Here is a 14,451-nt window from a genome sequence, read left to right as displayed (position 1 = left end):
TAATCTGTGACGAGGAGAGTGCAGAGCAGGTAGGTGTGTGTGATCTTCCACGTCTCAACAAAGATGGAGAAATGAAGTACAGGCTGCAGACTAACATCGCTCTCGCTAAACGTACGCCATGTTTGTTTTAGTTGACAGTATCCAGGCTTGTTACCTCCTTACTTAATTACCTGCTCGGCACACTGCACATATAAAATAACATCTTATTACAGCGTTGAAAGAATGCAGGTGAGACAGCATAGAAACAGCAGGTGTAAGACGGAGATTCATGTTGCATTTTATAGCCGTTTCTCTAGAGAGTTTCAACATGCAACATGCTGTATTATTTTCTATTTGTTGGCTCAAAGTCTCGGAGCACTCGAGATCACACGAGGTAATGCTTCATGTTTCACGCCTGTTGCATTTTCTTATATATAGATGATATAAATAGCAACAAGAGAGCAGCTTGCAACCCACGCAGAAATAAGTATTAGAAATAATGTGGAGTTCCCTGTGGTGTTTTACAGCAAATCCTACTGTACATATGATTTAATGGGATTTTTGTTAACTTTTTTAACACTAGACTATGAAGGGTAAAAGTTGAATCATACACTTCTAGGGACTTTTACTTTAGAAAATGTTTGATTTTCAGCATGTATGCAGTCAGAGATGTCCTGAAGTCAAATATATCAGGATCATTGTCAGGAGTTATTTATTATCCAGCAACCCAAAAATCAAAGAATAAAGACATTTCCCTCACAGATTAGTGGTATTTTCTTTTTAATTTATAAGGGACATGTAATGTTTTATACTTCTGCTGAATATAATCCAGTCAATCTTATTTCCATAGATGTATTTTGTATATTCAGTTCCCTTTGTTAACACCTTATTTTGAAAAGCGGACGTAGTTCCACATATCTACTTCCTCTAACTTCTCCAAGGTGGTCTCTAGCTCTCCCGTCAGCTCCGTTCTCTTAATCCATCCATGGTCAGCTCCATCGGGGCCGTTTCAATGCAGAGAACACAAATGTCAGTATCTGGGTGCTCTACAGTCGTAGCGTCGGCCCATTTGACCACGGAGACGAGAGCGACGGCCGGCTCGACCGCCACGTTACCGCCATACCATAACGTTTCCTGCTAACTTTTTCGCACTTTTTTTCAGATATTTTTCAGCCGTTTTTCAGACTTTTATGCAGACATATACCAGCCTTTTTTCTGACATATTTTAAATTTTAGACATCTTTTGGACCATATTTCGGACATACTTTGCCATTTTTTCCGACATATTTCAGACACTTTTGGGCCTTTTTTCTGAGTTTTCTCAGCCTTTGTTCTGACTTATTTTCGGACATATTAAGTTAGCATGCAGCTTTAGCTCTGCTCTGTCTAGCTCTGCTTTTCCTGTCAATGTGTGAAACCCAAAGTGTTTCCATCCTTTACTGGATGTGTAGTGTTTACCACGCTGGATTTAACATGGGAGGGTGCAGGTCGTATCCACGCTGACCCTCCAACATTTTAGACTCTCCGAGGTTTGTTTTGGTTGATGGATACGGAACGGATATGACGTCACGTTACTCAGACTACCACAATAAAAGCGGTAACTTCCTTCCACCTCCACATAGACTCAGATGAAGCAAATATATCGGTTCTGGCGTTAAAACATCTATTTCAAGTTAAGATGGTTGGACCAGGAGGAGGACTGATGGCCCTAATGGTCTTAGAACAGAAGCTAATGTGATGTTGGCATAAAAATGTTGAGTTGATTGTAGATAAAACAACACCTCCTGACAGGGATACATCGATATGAAACAGACAGCTAAGTGAACATCAGATTAAGTCGGCGCTTGCATTGATTGCAGTCTGTAGAAAACTTCACGCTGTGCAGCTTCCATCACATAATCAATCTCGTTATTAAACGTAAACGAGCAATTTTGTGAGTTGAGGGCAACAAACGCAGCGAGGGTTCTCCCCGAGCAGCCCGAGAGCATCACGTGATCATGAGTCATCCTATTATTAGCGTGTGAGTAAGAACATATGTGGCACATGCCAGAAGCGGTCTACATGCTTGCTGCTCATGGTGAAGGCTTCCTGACAGCTTCAGTATGGCACACGGGGTTGTATTTTCCTGGCAGAGTTTAGGTCCACAAAACCCCCCCGAGGGCTGAGGACATGATGCCAACACACAGTGAGCATGTTCAGCCAATGGTGAGGCGGTGTGTACAATACAGAATGATATGAAACCATATATATGTCTATATATATCTATATATATATATATAGATATATCTATATATATATAATGGCCTGTTAATGCAGTATCCTGCTGGTGTTTTACACTGTTTTTATAATCAGATCAACAGGCACTAATGTGTGTATACCTTCCTCTCATGATGGAGCTCTCAGCCAGTTTTACTTCCTGTTTTTTGGTTCTTTCTCAAACAGAGAACGGGGGTGTGGTTAATAGTCAGACGTAATTCATCACCACGGCAACCAGATTGCATCGTTATTCAACCCAGTTTAGATGAATTTACTGTTTATCAGACCAGAATTATCTCAACAACACCGTCTCTCTCTCTCTCGCTCTCTTTTCTACCGTCTCCTCCTGGCGAGGCGGCCGTCTGGCTGCTGCTGCACCGAGGAGATAGGATAGACGTGTTGCAGAGGTCCATCGTTTGAAATGCAGTTTCGGGGGTGTTTTGGAGGTTCACAGTCCACCAGCACAGCCTGCTCTCGCCTCAGCTCTAGCACCGACACGGCACCGGGCTGCACCGGGATCCGTTTATTTCTCTAACGGGACTTTTCTCTGGTTTTCTGTTGAGCTGAAAGTTGTGCTTCCCGTCGTTCGGACCTATTGGAGGCCTGCAAACCTCCGTTATCGGCTGCTTTCCATTAATTTATCTCCAGCAGGAGGAGGAGACGGTGAAGAATAAAGCGAGTGAGAGAGACAGTCAGTGTGTTGTGTTAATTCTGACGGTGGGATTTCGTGTAATTCACTGTGTTGATTTCATCTGCTCTATTGGTTGAAATGGTCTTTACACCCCGACAGCAATCCATTACTGATGAGATCTGAAAAAGGACCGGAAAAGAGCCGTCATCTGTAGCTGCTGTAATCCTGTAAGAACGTCTACCAATCACTGCCTCGAGGTCCGCTTGGAAAGAACCAATCAGATGCCTTCCCGCCTCCCTGCTCGTACTCTACCCTTGGCGTGCACCAGCCTGAACTCAAAGTGTGTCTCCGCCGCACGTTTCCTGGAGAATGGAAGAGAAAAGTCAGCCCTGCAGTAGCACTGCCGCGGTTACTGGTCATGAGGTAGCGTTGTTGAGTTGAGGTCCTCTCTCCGCTCTGTGTCTGTGAAGTAGTTACGATGCGGCGGTGCTCGTGCATGTGTGTGTGGGGGGGGGCGTTGCCTTGGAAGGAGCCCCGAGGGGAGGGGGGGGGGTTTAGACGGAGCTCCTGAGGCGATGCTACTTTCAAATTATGTTAGCTTTCCAACATCGTCAACCCTATCTTTAAAGGTCCCATATTATAAAAAAGTGAGATTTTCATGTTTTTTTTATTATTAAGCAGGCTTAAGTCCTATATAAATACTGTGAAAGTATTAGTATTATAGTACACTCAATCCACAGGGAAATACACACAGCCTGTATTCAGAAACTCTGCATTTGAAACAAGCTGTCAGGATTTCTGCCCATTTGTGATGTCACAAATATACAATATTTAGACCCTTGACACAATTTTAAACGTAAACATCCTAAATGTGTCATAGTTTATTCCTGGTTTCAGTGTATGTGAATGTCATCAGCTGACAGGAAGTACACATGGACCCAAGCTGTTGCCTAGCAACGCAATTCTGTTGCAATTCTGTCAAAATGCACTAAAACAGAGCGTTTCAGACAGAGGGTCAATACAGGTATATTCAGGCTGACAGTATGAGGAAAATAAAGTGTTTTTTTTTAACATTACAGCATGTAAACATGTTCTAGTAGAAACACAAAATACAAGTATGAACCTGAAAATGAGCACGATATGGGACCTTTAAGTTATCTGTCAAAATGTTTTGGCAAACAGGCTAATTCACTTAGTCAGAAAATGACTCAAATAAATATGAAATATCACAGAAATACCAAAATACACTGGAGGGGGGCTTTAAGTGGAGTTGGACACGCCCTAAATGCACTTAGCCGTCAGTATTTAGCCTTTCTGACTACACGAGAGATGTCACTAATTAGGATGTGGCCACAAGTGTAACAGAGTATCTTCAAATATCAGGTTAAACACGGTGTGGTTCATGGATGATTCACTCTTTAATGCTGCGTCTATTTGCCCACTGAGAATCTATTATTAATCTATTAACTGCTGGAAATGATTCCTTAATGTTTGCATCACTTCTGCCTGTGACTTTGTTACTTGGAGAAAACCACACAATGATTACACAAGTAATTAGTGTGTTGACCAGATCTATTAAGCCCATCGCCGCCGTGTAGCATCCAGTGAGTCACCGCCGCTCTGCAGTCGTCCTATCTTCATCAGAAATGTTCCTGTTTTTTATCTTTGTATTTTAGCATTGCTCCAGCGTCATATTGTAGGTTGTGTAACCGACGGCTCTTTTCCCCCCACAGATAATAGAATCGATGCGGTCGTCTTAAATCTGATTCCTCCTAAATAAGCTGAGTGTCTGTCAGTAACATCTAGATTTATTTAGCGGAGTCTATCCGCCCCCCCCGCCACCCTTTGAAGAGAACAGTTATTTTTTGCTCCCAGTGAACAGAAACTGGGACAGCAGAGGAAAAAAAGGACTTTCACGTCGAGCGTTAAATGGGTCACCTTGAGTGGAGCACCATGTGGTCCTATCAGGAGCCAGAGAGACGGAGAGGGGACACACGGTTCCTGTCTGGATGTTCGAGTCGTCACTGTCCCCCCGGTGGACCGAGTCTATATCTGACTGTCGGGCCCAGCCCACCTGTTGATGCTCCCTTTGTGTCTGGAGTCTCACAGCCTGCATGTGCTTTTTTATGGCTTTATTTTTAGGGATTATTTTCATGGTTGATCAATCTGTCGATCATTTCCTCGATTAATCGGTTAGTTGTTTGATCTATAAAATGTCGATCAGTGTTTCCCAAAGTCCAAGATGACGTCCTCAACTGTCTTGTTTTCTCCACAACTCAAAGAGATTCAGTTTACTGTCAGAGAGGAGTAAAGAAACCAGAAAATATTCACATTTAAGAAGCTGGAATCAGAAAATGTTGGAGTTTTTTTCCTTAAAAAATTACTCAAACCGATAAATCGATTATCAAAATAGTTGGTGATAAATTTAAAGGGACTGTTTGTAACTTTTTAAGCGTATAAATGTACCGGATTGGGACACATGCGCGCTCGCATATGCGAGTTCGCGTGTGCCCGCTGCCTCTGCTCCTCTGCCTGCTCGCCTTCACTCAGACAGTGCGCGTGTTCTCGCGTACTCGCTCCACCTCTAGACGTGCATGCTGCTCACTCCACACTGCAGAAGAGTTAGTTTAGCTCTGAGAATATCTAGTGAATGTTCAGTGGACGTTTGTGCAGAAATAACTGCTGCAGCTCCTCCAGACCAACAGAGGTTTCCCGTGTCTTGTGAAGTGACGGAGCTCTGCAGAGAGAAACGTTACCTTCTCGTTACCGACCGGGTGTCGGTGTCTTCCTGCTCTCTCCTGCTGCGAGCGGAGAGAGCAGGAAGACTCGCTGCAGAGCCCCACTACTTCAGCCTGCGCTGAGGCAGGAAAAGCCAACACTAGGATCAGATCTAAATCATGTTCATGGAGAGACTTTTGTCTGGTCAGCTAACATTACTGCCAAGCAGCTGAAATATAGAATGATATTGTGGTTTTAGCTGACGTGTGTCGCCTCACTGTTTTGAGCGATGCTCGTTCATGTCTATTTAGAGCAAGCACAAGCACGAGCCCGATGCTGACTTTCGTTGATTTCACGGCCACAGGTGTCGCTGTTAACAAGACATTTCTGAAAGTTACAAATAGTCCCTTTAATAATTGACAACTAATCAATTTATCATTGCAGCTCTAGTATTTTTCTCAAGTTCTTTCCATTTACAGTAACCACATTATAATAATAATATTATAACTGTAACTTGGTGCAAATGTTAATAGTCAATGTTTTATTATGAACGTACAATTCAATATCAATTTTCCATGAAAGAAAATTTACAAAAATGTCTGTGTATGCTGTAAAGTGTAGTCTTAGAAAGAAAGAAAATTGAAATCCCCCAAGAAAAAAATACACATAAAACACAAATCTCAATGCATGTTATTACAAAACGGTCTGCAGGGTCACGAGGACAAGTTTTGCCGTACATGGCTTACTCCACGCAGAGTTTAAAGTCCATTCTCAGGGGGTTTCTCCAGCGGCTTGTGGTCTATCACGTTGAACATCACCTGCAGTCCTCTGCATCACCTGAAGTGCTGCTTCAGCAACCTGCTGTTGAGAGACGCTCGGTGATGCTCCCTCTCATTACAGGACACGCTGATGTTGGATCTGTATCAAGAAACCTACTGAGGAAAAGGTTGAGTTGCAACAGAAACACATTTGCAGTTGTGTTTAGTTTGAGGTCTCTGCTGCTAAGTGAACTCTTTGTTGTCTTTAAGCGTTGATCATCCCAGAGATCCACCAGGCTGTTATTAACACACTTCACAGACAAGCAGTTTGTGTTTGATCTCCTTATTTGGACATTTTGACATGGGATCCTGGCATTATTATTATTTTGATCATGTTATACTCCGTGCAGAAGCAAGTTTTTGACACAGAAGTGAAGCCCTTAATGTCGGGTTTAGTGTTTGCTGCCGAACTTTGGCAGAAAAAATCTGACAGCGTGAAGGAAAGTTGCACAGCAGCACGGATATGACTGCATCCTCCGCTGACTAACACACAAGATGACTCCAGCTTTAATCAGGATTATGAAATGAATGAATAACTTAGTAATTAATTATGGTCTTTTATCATTTCCAGTGGGTGATATTTACATAGTTATAAAACTATGTATCAGCGTCTCCGCTGTGAAATGTGAGAAACTGAAAAATAAATTTAATCACAACTTCAACTTAATCCCAGCAGAAAAGAGCCGGACTAGTTTACAAGACTTGATCATTATTTTTCAACTTAATCACACGTAACTTTACACGTAATAGACCCCATTTGATTTTTTACACTTTCATTTCCAGAGCGGACCTCGGAAACTATTTAACTCAGGAACTTCAGATTTGGTGTGATGGTTGACAGTGTGGTGTAGTTGTGCTTTTTGGAATTAAGAAGTCCAGGTGCCCAAAATTTTAGAAATTTTAGACGACACAACCTCCGAGTGACTGAACCGCTGACTGTAGCTGTGACTCCACACTAGTTGTGTTTCCATTCAATTGCCACCCAAAACCATTTTTTACCCGTCCAGTTGAATTAAAATAGGGTGAAAAATCTGGCCAATCAAGTGTCTAGATGTGGTGCAGTGCGTCGGCGTACGACTTTTTTTCTCGTAAACCTATGACTTTATTATCATAATATTACCACTTTTTTTCACGTAAACCTATGACTTTATTTTCATAATATTACCACTTTTTTTCATGTAAACCTATGACTTTATTAGCATAATATTACCACTTTTCTTCATGTAAACCTATGACTTTATTAGCATAATATTACCATTTTTTTTCTCGTAAACCTACGTCTTTATTCTCATAATATTACCACTTTTGTTCACGTAAACCTATGACTTTATTCTCATAATATTACCACTTTTTTTCATGTAAACCTATGACTTTATTTTCATAATATTACCACTTTTTTCACGTAAACCTATGCCTTTATTATCATAATATTACCACTTTTTTTCATGTAAACCTATGACTTTATTAGCATAATATTACCATTTTTTTTCTCGTAAACCTTTGTCTTTATTCTCGTAATTTTCCGACTTTATTCTCATATTATGACTTTTTTCACGTAAACCTATGACTTTATTCTCATAATATTATGACTTTATTCTCAAATTCTCAGATTTATTTTTCTTCCTCAATGTGGCCCTTATACTCCGTCGTACCATAGACCTACCACAATGATAAATACAATTGAAAATGTAAACAAAAAAAACAGTTATTCATTTCTTCTTTTCTTTTTTAAAATCCACATGAAGCCACTGGAGACGGGCTAAAGAGCCGCAGGTTGCTGACCTCTGGTCTAGGTGGTCTCGTTGGACCCGAGTGTTTAATCGCTGCTGTTTCAGGTCGTGGGAGAGGAACGGCGTGTTCATAGTAAATAATCATTTACACCAGCTCGGTTTCTCTCCCACACAAATGAGCCTTCAGAGTCCGTCGGCCACATGGAAATTCCTAAAGAGCTTAAAATAAAATGTTCACACAAAAAGGTTGAGAGCAGCTGGTGTCCTTTACCTGATCCCTCCAACACGAACACATAATGCACCGCAAAACTTAATTGACTGTTAACAAAATGAGAGGTTGATGTGAACAACGGTGTATTATTGGTTTTATACAGTAATGTTTTCACCCTTCCTGACTGAGGAAGCAGAAATAAGCTGAACTGACTTCAGTGATTGATGTAATAATGTGTTGTGAATTGGAGCAAAGAATTATAAAAGGTTAACTTGGGTCTCTTAAGTTTTAAAGTTAAACTAGTTGGGTAGTTTTGTATGGAAGCCCATTGCTGCCGATGTGATGAGGAAAACATTTTCTTGAAATGTTAATCTCAAAATAATGACTTAATATTTCAAAATAATGACTTAGTATCTCAAAATAATGACTCAATATCTCAAAATAATGACTTAATATCTCAAAATAATGACTTAATATCTCAAAATAATGACTTAGTATCTCAAAATAATGACTTAGTATCTCAAAATAATGACTTAATATCTCAAAATAATGACTCAATATCTCAAAATAATGACTAATTGCCTCAAAATAATGACTTAATATTTCAAAATAATGACTCAGTATCTCAAAATAATGACTCAGTATCTCTAAATAATGACTTAATATCTCAAAATAATGACTTAATATCTCAAAATAATGACTCAGTATCTCAAAATAATGACTTAGTATCTCAAAATAATGACTTAATATCTCAAAATAATGACTCAGTATCTCAAAATAATTACTTAATATCTCAAAATAATGTGTTAATATCTCAAAATAAAGACTTAATATCTCAAAATAATGACTTAATATCTCAAAATAATGACTTAATATCTCAAAATAAAGACTCAGTATCTCAAAATAATTACTTAATATCTCAAAATAATGTGTTAATATCTCAAAATAAAGACTTAATATCTCAAAATAATGACTTAATATCTCAAAATAATGACTTAGTATCTCAAAATAATGACTTAGTATATCAAAATAATGACTTAATATCTCAAATCAATGACTTAATATCTCAAAATAATGACTTAATATCTCAAAATAATGACTTAGTATCTCAAAATAATGACTCAGTATATCAAAATAATGACTTAATATCTCAAATCAATGACTTAATATCTCAAAATAATGACTTAGTATCTCAAAATAATGACTAATTACCTCAAAATAATGATTTAATATCTCAAAATAATGACTCAATATCTCAAAATAATGACTAATTACCTCAAAATAATGACTCAATATCTCAAAATAATGACTTAATATCTCAAATCAATGACTTAGTATCTCAAAATAATGACTCAATATCTCAAAATAATGACTTAATATCTCAAAATAATGACTTAATATCTCAAAATAATGACTTAGTATCTCAAAATAATGACTTAGTATCTCAAAATAATGACTTAATATCTCAAAATAATGACTCAATATCTCAAAATAATGACTAATTGCCTCAAAATAATGACTTAATATTTCAAAATAATGACTCAGTATCTCAAAATAATGACTCAGTATCTCTAAATAATGACTTAATATCTCAAAATAATGACTTAATATCTCAAAATAATGACTCAGTATCTCAAAATAATGACTTAGTATCTCAAAATAATGACTTAATATCTCAAAATAATGACTCAGTATCTCAAAATAATTACTTAATATCTCAAAATAATGTGTTAATATCTCAAAATAAAGACTTAATATCTCAAAATAATGACTTAATATCTCAAAATAATGACTTAATATCTCAAAATAAAGACTCAGTATCTCAAAATAATTACTTAATATCTCAAAATAATGTGTTAATATCTCAAAATAAAGACTTAATATCTCAAAATAATGACTTAATATCTCAAAATAATGACTTAGTATCTCAAAATAATGACTTAGTATATCAAAATAATGACTTAATATCTCAAATCAATGACTTAATATCTCAAAATAATGACTTAATATCTCAAAATAATGACTTAGTATCTCAAAATAATGACTCAGTATATCAAAATAATGACTTAATATCTCAAATCAATGACTTAATATCTCAAAATAATGACTTAGTATCTCAAAATAATGACTAATTACCTCAAAATAATGATTTAATATCTCAAAATAATGACTCAATATCTCAAAATAATGACTAATTACCTCAAAATAATGACTCAATATCTCAAAATAATGACTAATTACCTCAAAATAATGACTTAATATCTCAAAATAATGACTTAATATCTCAAAATAATGACTTAGTATCTCAAAATAATGACTTAATATCTCAAAATAATGACTTAATATCTCAAAATAATGACTAATTACCTCAAAATAATGATTTAATATCTCAAAATAATGACTCAATATCTCAAAATAATGACTAATTACCTCAAAATAATGACTCAATATCTCAAAATAATGACTAATTACCTCAAAATAATGACTTAGTATCTCAAAATAATGAAAAATCTTCTCAACATACTATAAATATAAATATAAATATGGCTTCCCATATGCAGATATGACAGGTAATGCTTTGACACACATAGTTCTGTCAGTAACGATGACAGTATTGGAGTATTGTTTTGGCTCCGACTACCTCCATGCAGTCCTGCAGGCGCTGGCACCGGCGTGCAGACTTACATAAGTAAACAGATAGATAGACGTACAGTACAATTATAGCCTGGTCTTGTTTAGTTGAAATGAAGTGCAGCTACTGATGGGTTTGATTTCCTCCGTCAGTGAACAACATTTAGACATATAACCGGTTATATACCCGGCAGCAGCAGCAGCAGCATCTCCCTTCACTCAGACTACCGTGCGTCGAGCAGCAGAGTGATGCTGCTCATGAAGCTGACCCCGCTGTGAGTCATCTTATGTTTCTCCGTGCTGGGAGGAGGGCTCGCTGTTCTCTGTGATCCATGTTGGAGCGCCGCGATGCTGCCTTTGGCTCTCTGACGGGGGGGAAACTGGAGCACAGCTCTGAGCCATATAGGCAGAAATACCAGGCCTAACTAGGACATGTCGAGAAACGGGGCTAGTGGAGGGGCGTCTCTCACACACACACACACACACACATGCACACGCACATACACACACACACACACACACACACGCACACACACGCACACACACACACACACACACACACACACTATTTCATGGAGGGATGATGAAGTGTCGGAGCTAAACAGTGACTCAGTGGTGATTAGTTCTGAGTTTCTTTGTTTGATCCGTGGACCATTGAGTATTTCATGTCACTCATGCTTGTAAACTACTGACAAATATTGTTTTTTTTATTCACGTTTCCAGGTGCCCGGTCCTATTTGCACAACAATTCATCAGTGAATCATTCAGCTAGAAAAGTGGCACCCAAGTTTTTTTTTCAGATCTTTTGTTTCGGACAATTTTCAGACTTTTTTTTCAGACTTTTTTTTCGGACATTTTTTCAGATCTGTTTTTCAAATTTTTTTTTCGTACATTTTTCAGATCTTTTTTTTCGGACATTTTTCAGAACTTTTTTTGTCCGACTTTTTTTGTCCGACATTTTTCAGATCTTTTTTTTCAGACTTTTTTGTCCGACGTTTTTCAGATTTTTTTTTTCAGACTTTTTTTTTCAGACTTTTTTTTTCAGACTTTTTTTGTCCGACATTTTTCAGATCTTTTTTTTCAGACTTTTTTTTCGGACATTTTTCAGATCTTTTTTTTCGGACATTTTTTCAGATCTTTTTTTTCAGACTTTTTTTGTCAAACATTTTTCAGACTTTTTTTTCGGACATTTTTCAGATTTTTTATTTCAGACTTTTTTTTCGGAAATTTTTCAGATTTTTTTTTTCAGACTTTTTTATCCGACATTTTTCAGATCTTTTTTTCAGACTTTTTTTGTCCGACATTTTTCAGATCTTTTTTTTCAGACTTTTTTTTCGGACATTTTTCAGATCTTTTTTTTGGACATTTTTTCAGATTTTTTTTTTCAGACTTTTTTTGTCCAACATTTTTCAGATTTTTTTTTTCAGACTTTTTTTTCGGAAATTTTTCAGATTTTTTTTTTCAGACTTTTTTGTCCGACATTTTTCAGATCTTTTTTTGACCCCTTAAAGTGGCAGTAAGCAGAATAGTTTTGGCATCATTGTGCAAAAATTCCATAATAACTAGGGATGCGCCGATACCGACACCAGTATCGGGTATCGGGTCTGATACTCTTCTCATGTACTCATACTCGGAAAACAGCTCCGATACAACGACACCGATACCACTTTACGGCAGCGTGACGTTAACCTCTTGTCACCATCTTTCGGGTCCTCACGCTCCACCTCCCCGACGGTGCGGGCGAAACGGGCCTCACTTTCATTGCGCCACGGGGTTTTGCTTGCACCCTCTGACTCGCGCGTGCGTTAGACTACTTGATCCGTGTTTCAATACGGGTCGGGTGGGTTGCCGACATTACCGCAGACCATTGGTGCCTTTTTTTACGTTGGCCGCGGCACGATGCGGTCGACAGTCGCACCGGGAGCAGGGGGCCCAGTCCCTCCCTGACAGACAGAAGAAATATGGATCATGTAACCATAATCCCTGACTATTTTTAATTTAGGAATTGCTTTTTAAAAATAATATTTCATAATATATCTGCCATGGTAGCAGGTGTCCTGAAATTTGTACCTGCCACAGCCAAGATTTCCCCTGTTATTTGGCAGGTGGCGGGTGCTAATACTATCCCTGTTGACAACTAATCGATGAATTGTTGATTTGTTCTGATCTCTGCTGTTGAGTTTTGTCTGTCATGACGTATTAACAGCAGCAAACAGGAGGATACAGAAACAGATAGCTTTATTTATCCCATTGATCAGTTGCTCTGTGTTTTTATTGCAGGACACCAATGAAATTGTGGCCATTAAGAAATTCAAGGACAGCGAAGGTAAGTGGACAACAAACTCCTCATCAGAGATCCCTGGTGTTTCTTTGTATTGGGATGCATCCTCATCACTACACGTGAGCCCAATCTGACCCTGATTGACCTTCTGTCTGACCTCCACGCAGAAAATGAAGAGGTTAAAGAAACGACGCTACGGGAGCTCAAGATGCTCCGAACCCTCAAACAGGAGAACATCGTTGAGTTGAAAGAGGCCTTCCGCAGAAGAGGAAAGCTTTATCTCGTCTTTGAGTATGTGGAGAAGGTACGTTTCTTCTACAGACCGTTGAGTTTTTTAATGTAACCGTCCTCATCAGCGTGGTGGTTATCTTGATTTCTGTTCTGTTTCTCTTGTAGAACATGCTGGAGCTGCTGGAGGAGTTACCCAACGGTGTGCCGACTGACAAAGCTCGCAGCTACATCCACCAGTTAATCCGAGCTATTCACTGGTGCCACAAGCATGACATCGTTCACCGCGGTAAAACCTCTCTCTTCCTTTACTTTAGTCTTTACTATATTTTAGGCCACATAATAAAAACACTGATAGGGAGACAGTCTTAGAGAGACATTTGTTTGATCCTAACCTGGGACAAGCTCATGCAGGTGTGCAGTATTTACCACCGTCACTGGGCGCCATCTGGGCTCTGATTCTGACCAACAGCTGGAACCGATGCTGTATGTTTTCAGTGTAAACTAGTATAAACTAGAGGTGTAAAGAGCCGTGAACATGCCACGTCTAAAACGTGTGGACAGTTGTGTCGCTTTCATCTTTTTATCCAAGGTGCTTGGGAGGTTGCGCTCCTGTCACGCCTGTCGCTACTAAGCAACCAAAACCTGCACGCTGCGATGACGATGACGATGACGATGAAGTCGTGGTAATTTAGCAGTAAAAGCCTCACTGACTGAAGTAAACAAAGTCAAAACAAAGATAAATGGATTTATAGCACCGTAAATCCTTTTCAGTAATATTACTGTTCAATGTGTCTCCGTGTGTCAGTGTGTCACCTTTCAACAGGATGTCGGGACGTCCTCGGACAGAAAAGGTGAAGCCAGTAAAATAGTCCGTGGGACAGATGATAAAGCTCTCGGTAGTCCTGCACTAAGATGATTAACTTCTCCTCCATATATTTACCGTAGACTGATATTTACAGAAGAAG

At 38.6% G+C, this 14,451-nt stretch overlaps 1 protein-coding gene across 5 annotated transcripts in view; it reads left to right on the top strand.

Annotated features, from left to right (window-relative positions):
* The window catches only part of LOC119488135 (cyclin-dependent kinase-like 5), a 64,887-nt gene that overhangs the window by 27,796 nt on the left and 22,640 nt on the right, over positions 1 to 14,451 (top strand). For all 5 annotated transcript variants that reach the window (XM_037769466.1, XM_037769467.1, XM_037769465.1 and 2 more), the window contains 3 exons: positions 13,255 to 13,300; positions 13,423 to 13,559; positions 13,652 to 13,772. In XM_037769466.1, the coding sequence (XP_037625394.1) occupies positions 13,255 to 13,300; positions 13,423 to 13,559; positions 13,652 to 13,772 (304 nt within the window). The remainder of the gene's footprint in view (positions 1 to 13,254; positions 13,301 to 13,422; positions 13,560 to 13,651; positions 13,773 to 14,451) is intronic.

This window comes from Sebastes umbrosus, chromosome 5 (genome assembly GCF_015220745.1).
Source record: "Sebastes umbrosus isolate fSebUmb1 chromosome 5, fSebUmb1.pri, whole genome shotgun sequence".
NCBI classification, from domain to species: Eukaryota; Metazoa; Chordata; class Actinopteri; order Perciformes; family Sebastidae; genus Sebastes; species Sebastes umbrosus.
This window is presented reverse-complemented; position numbering and strand designations above follow the sequence as displayed.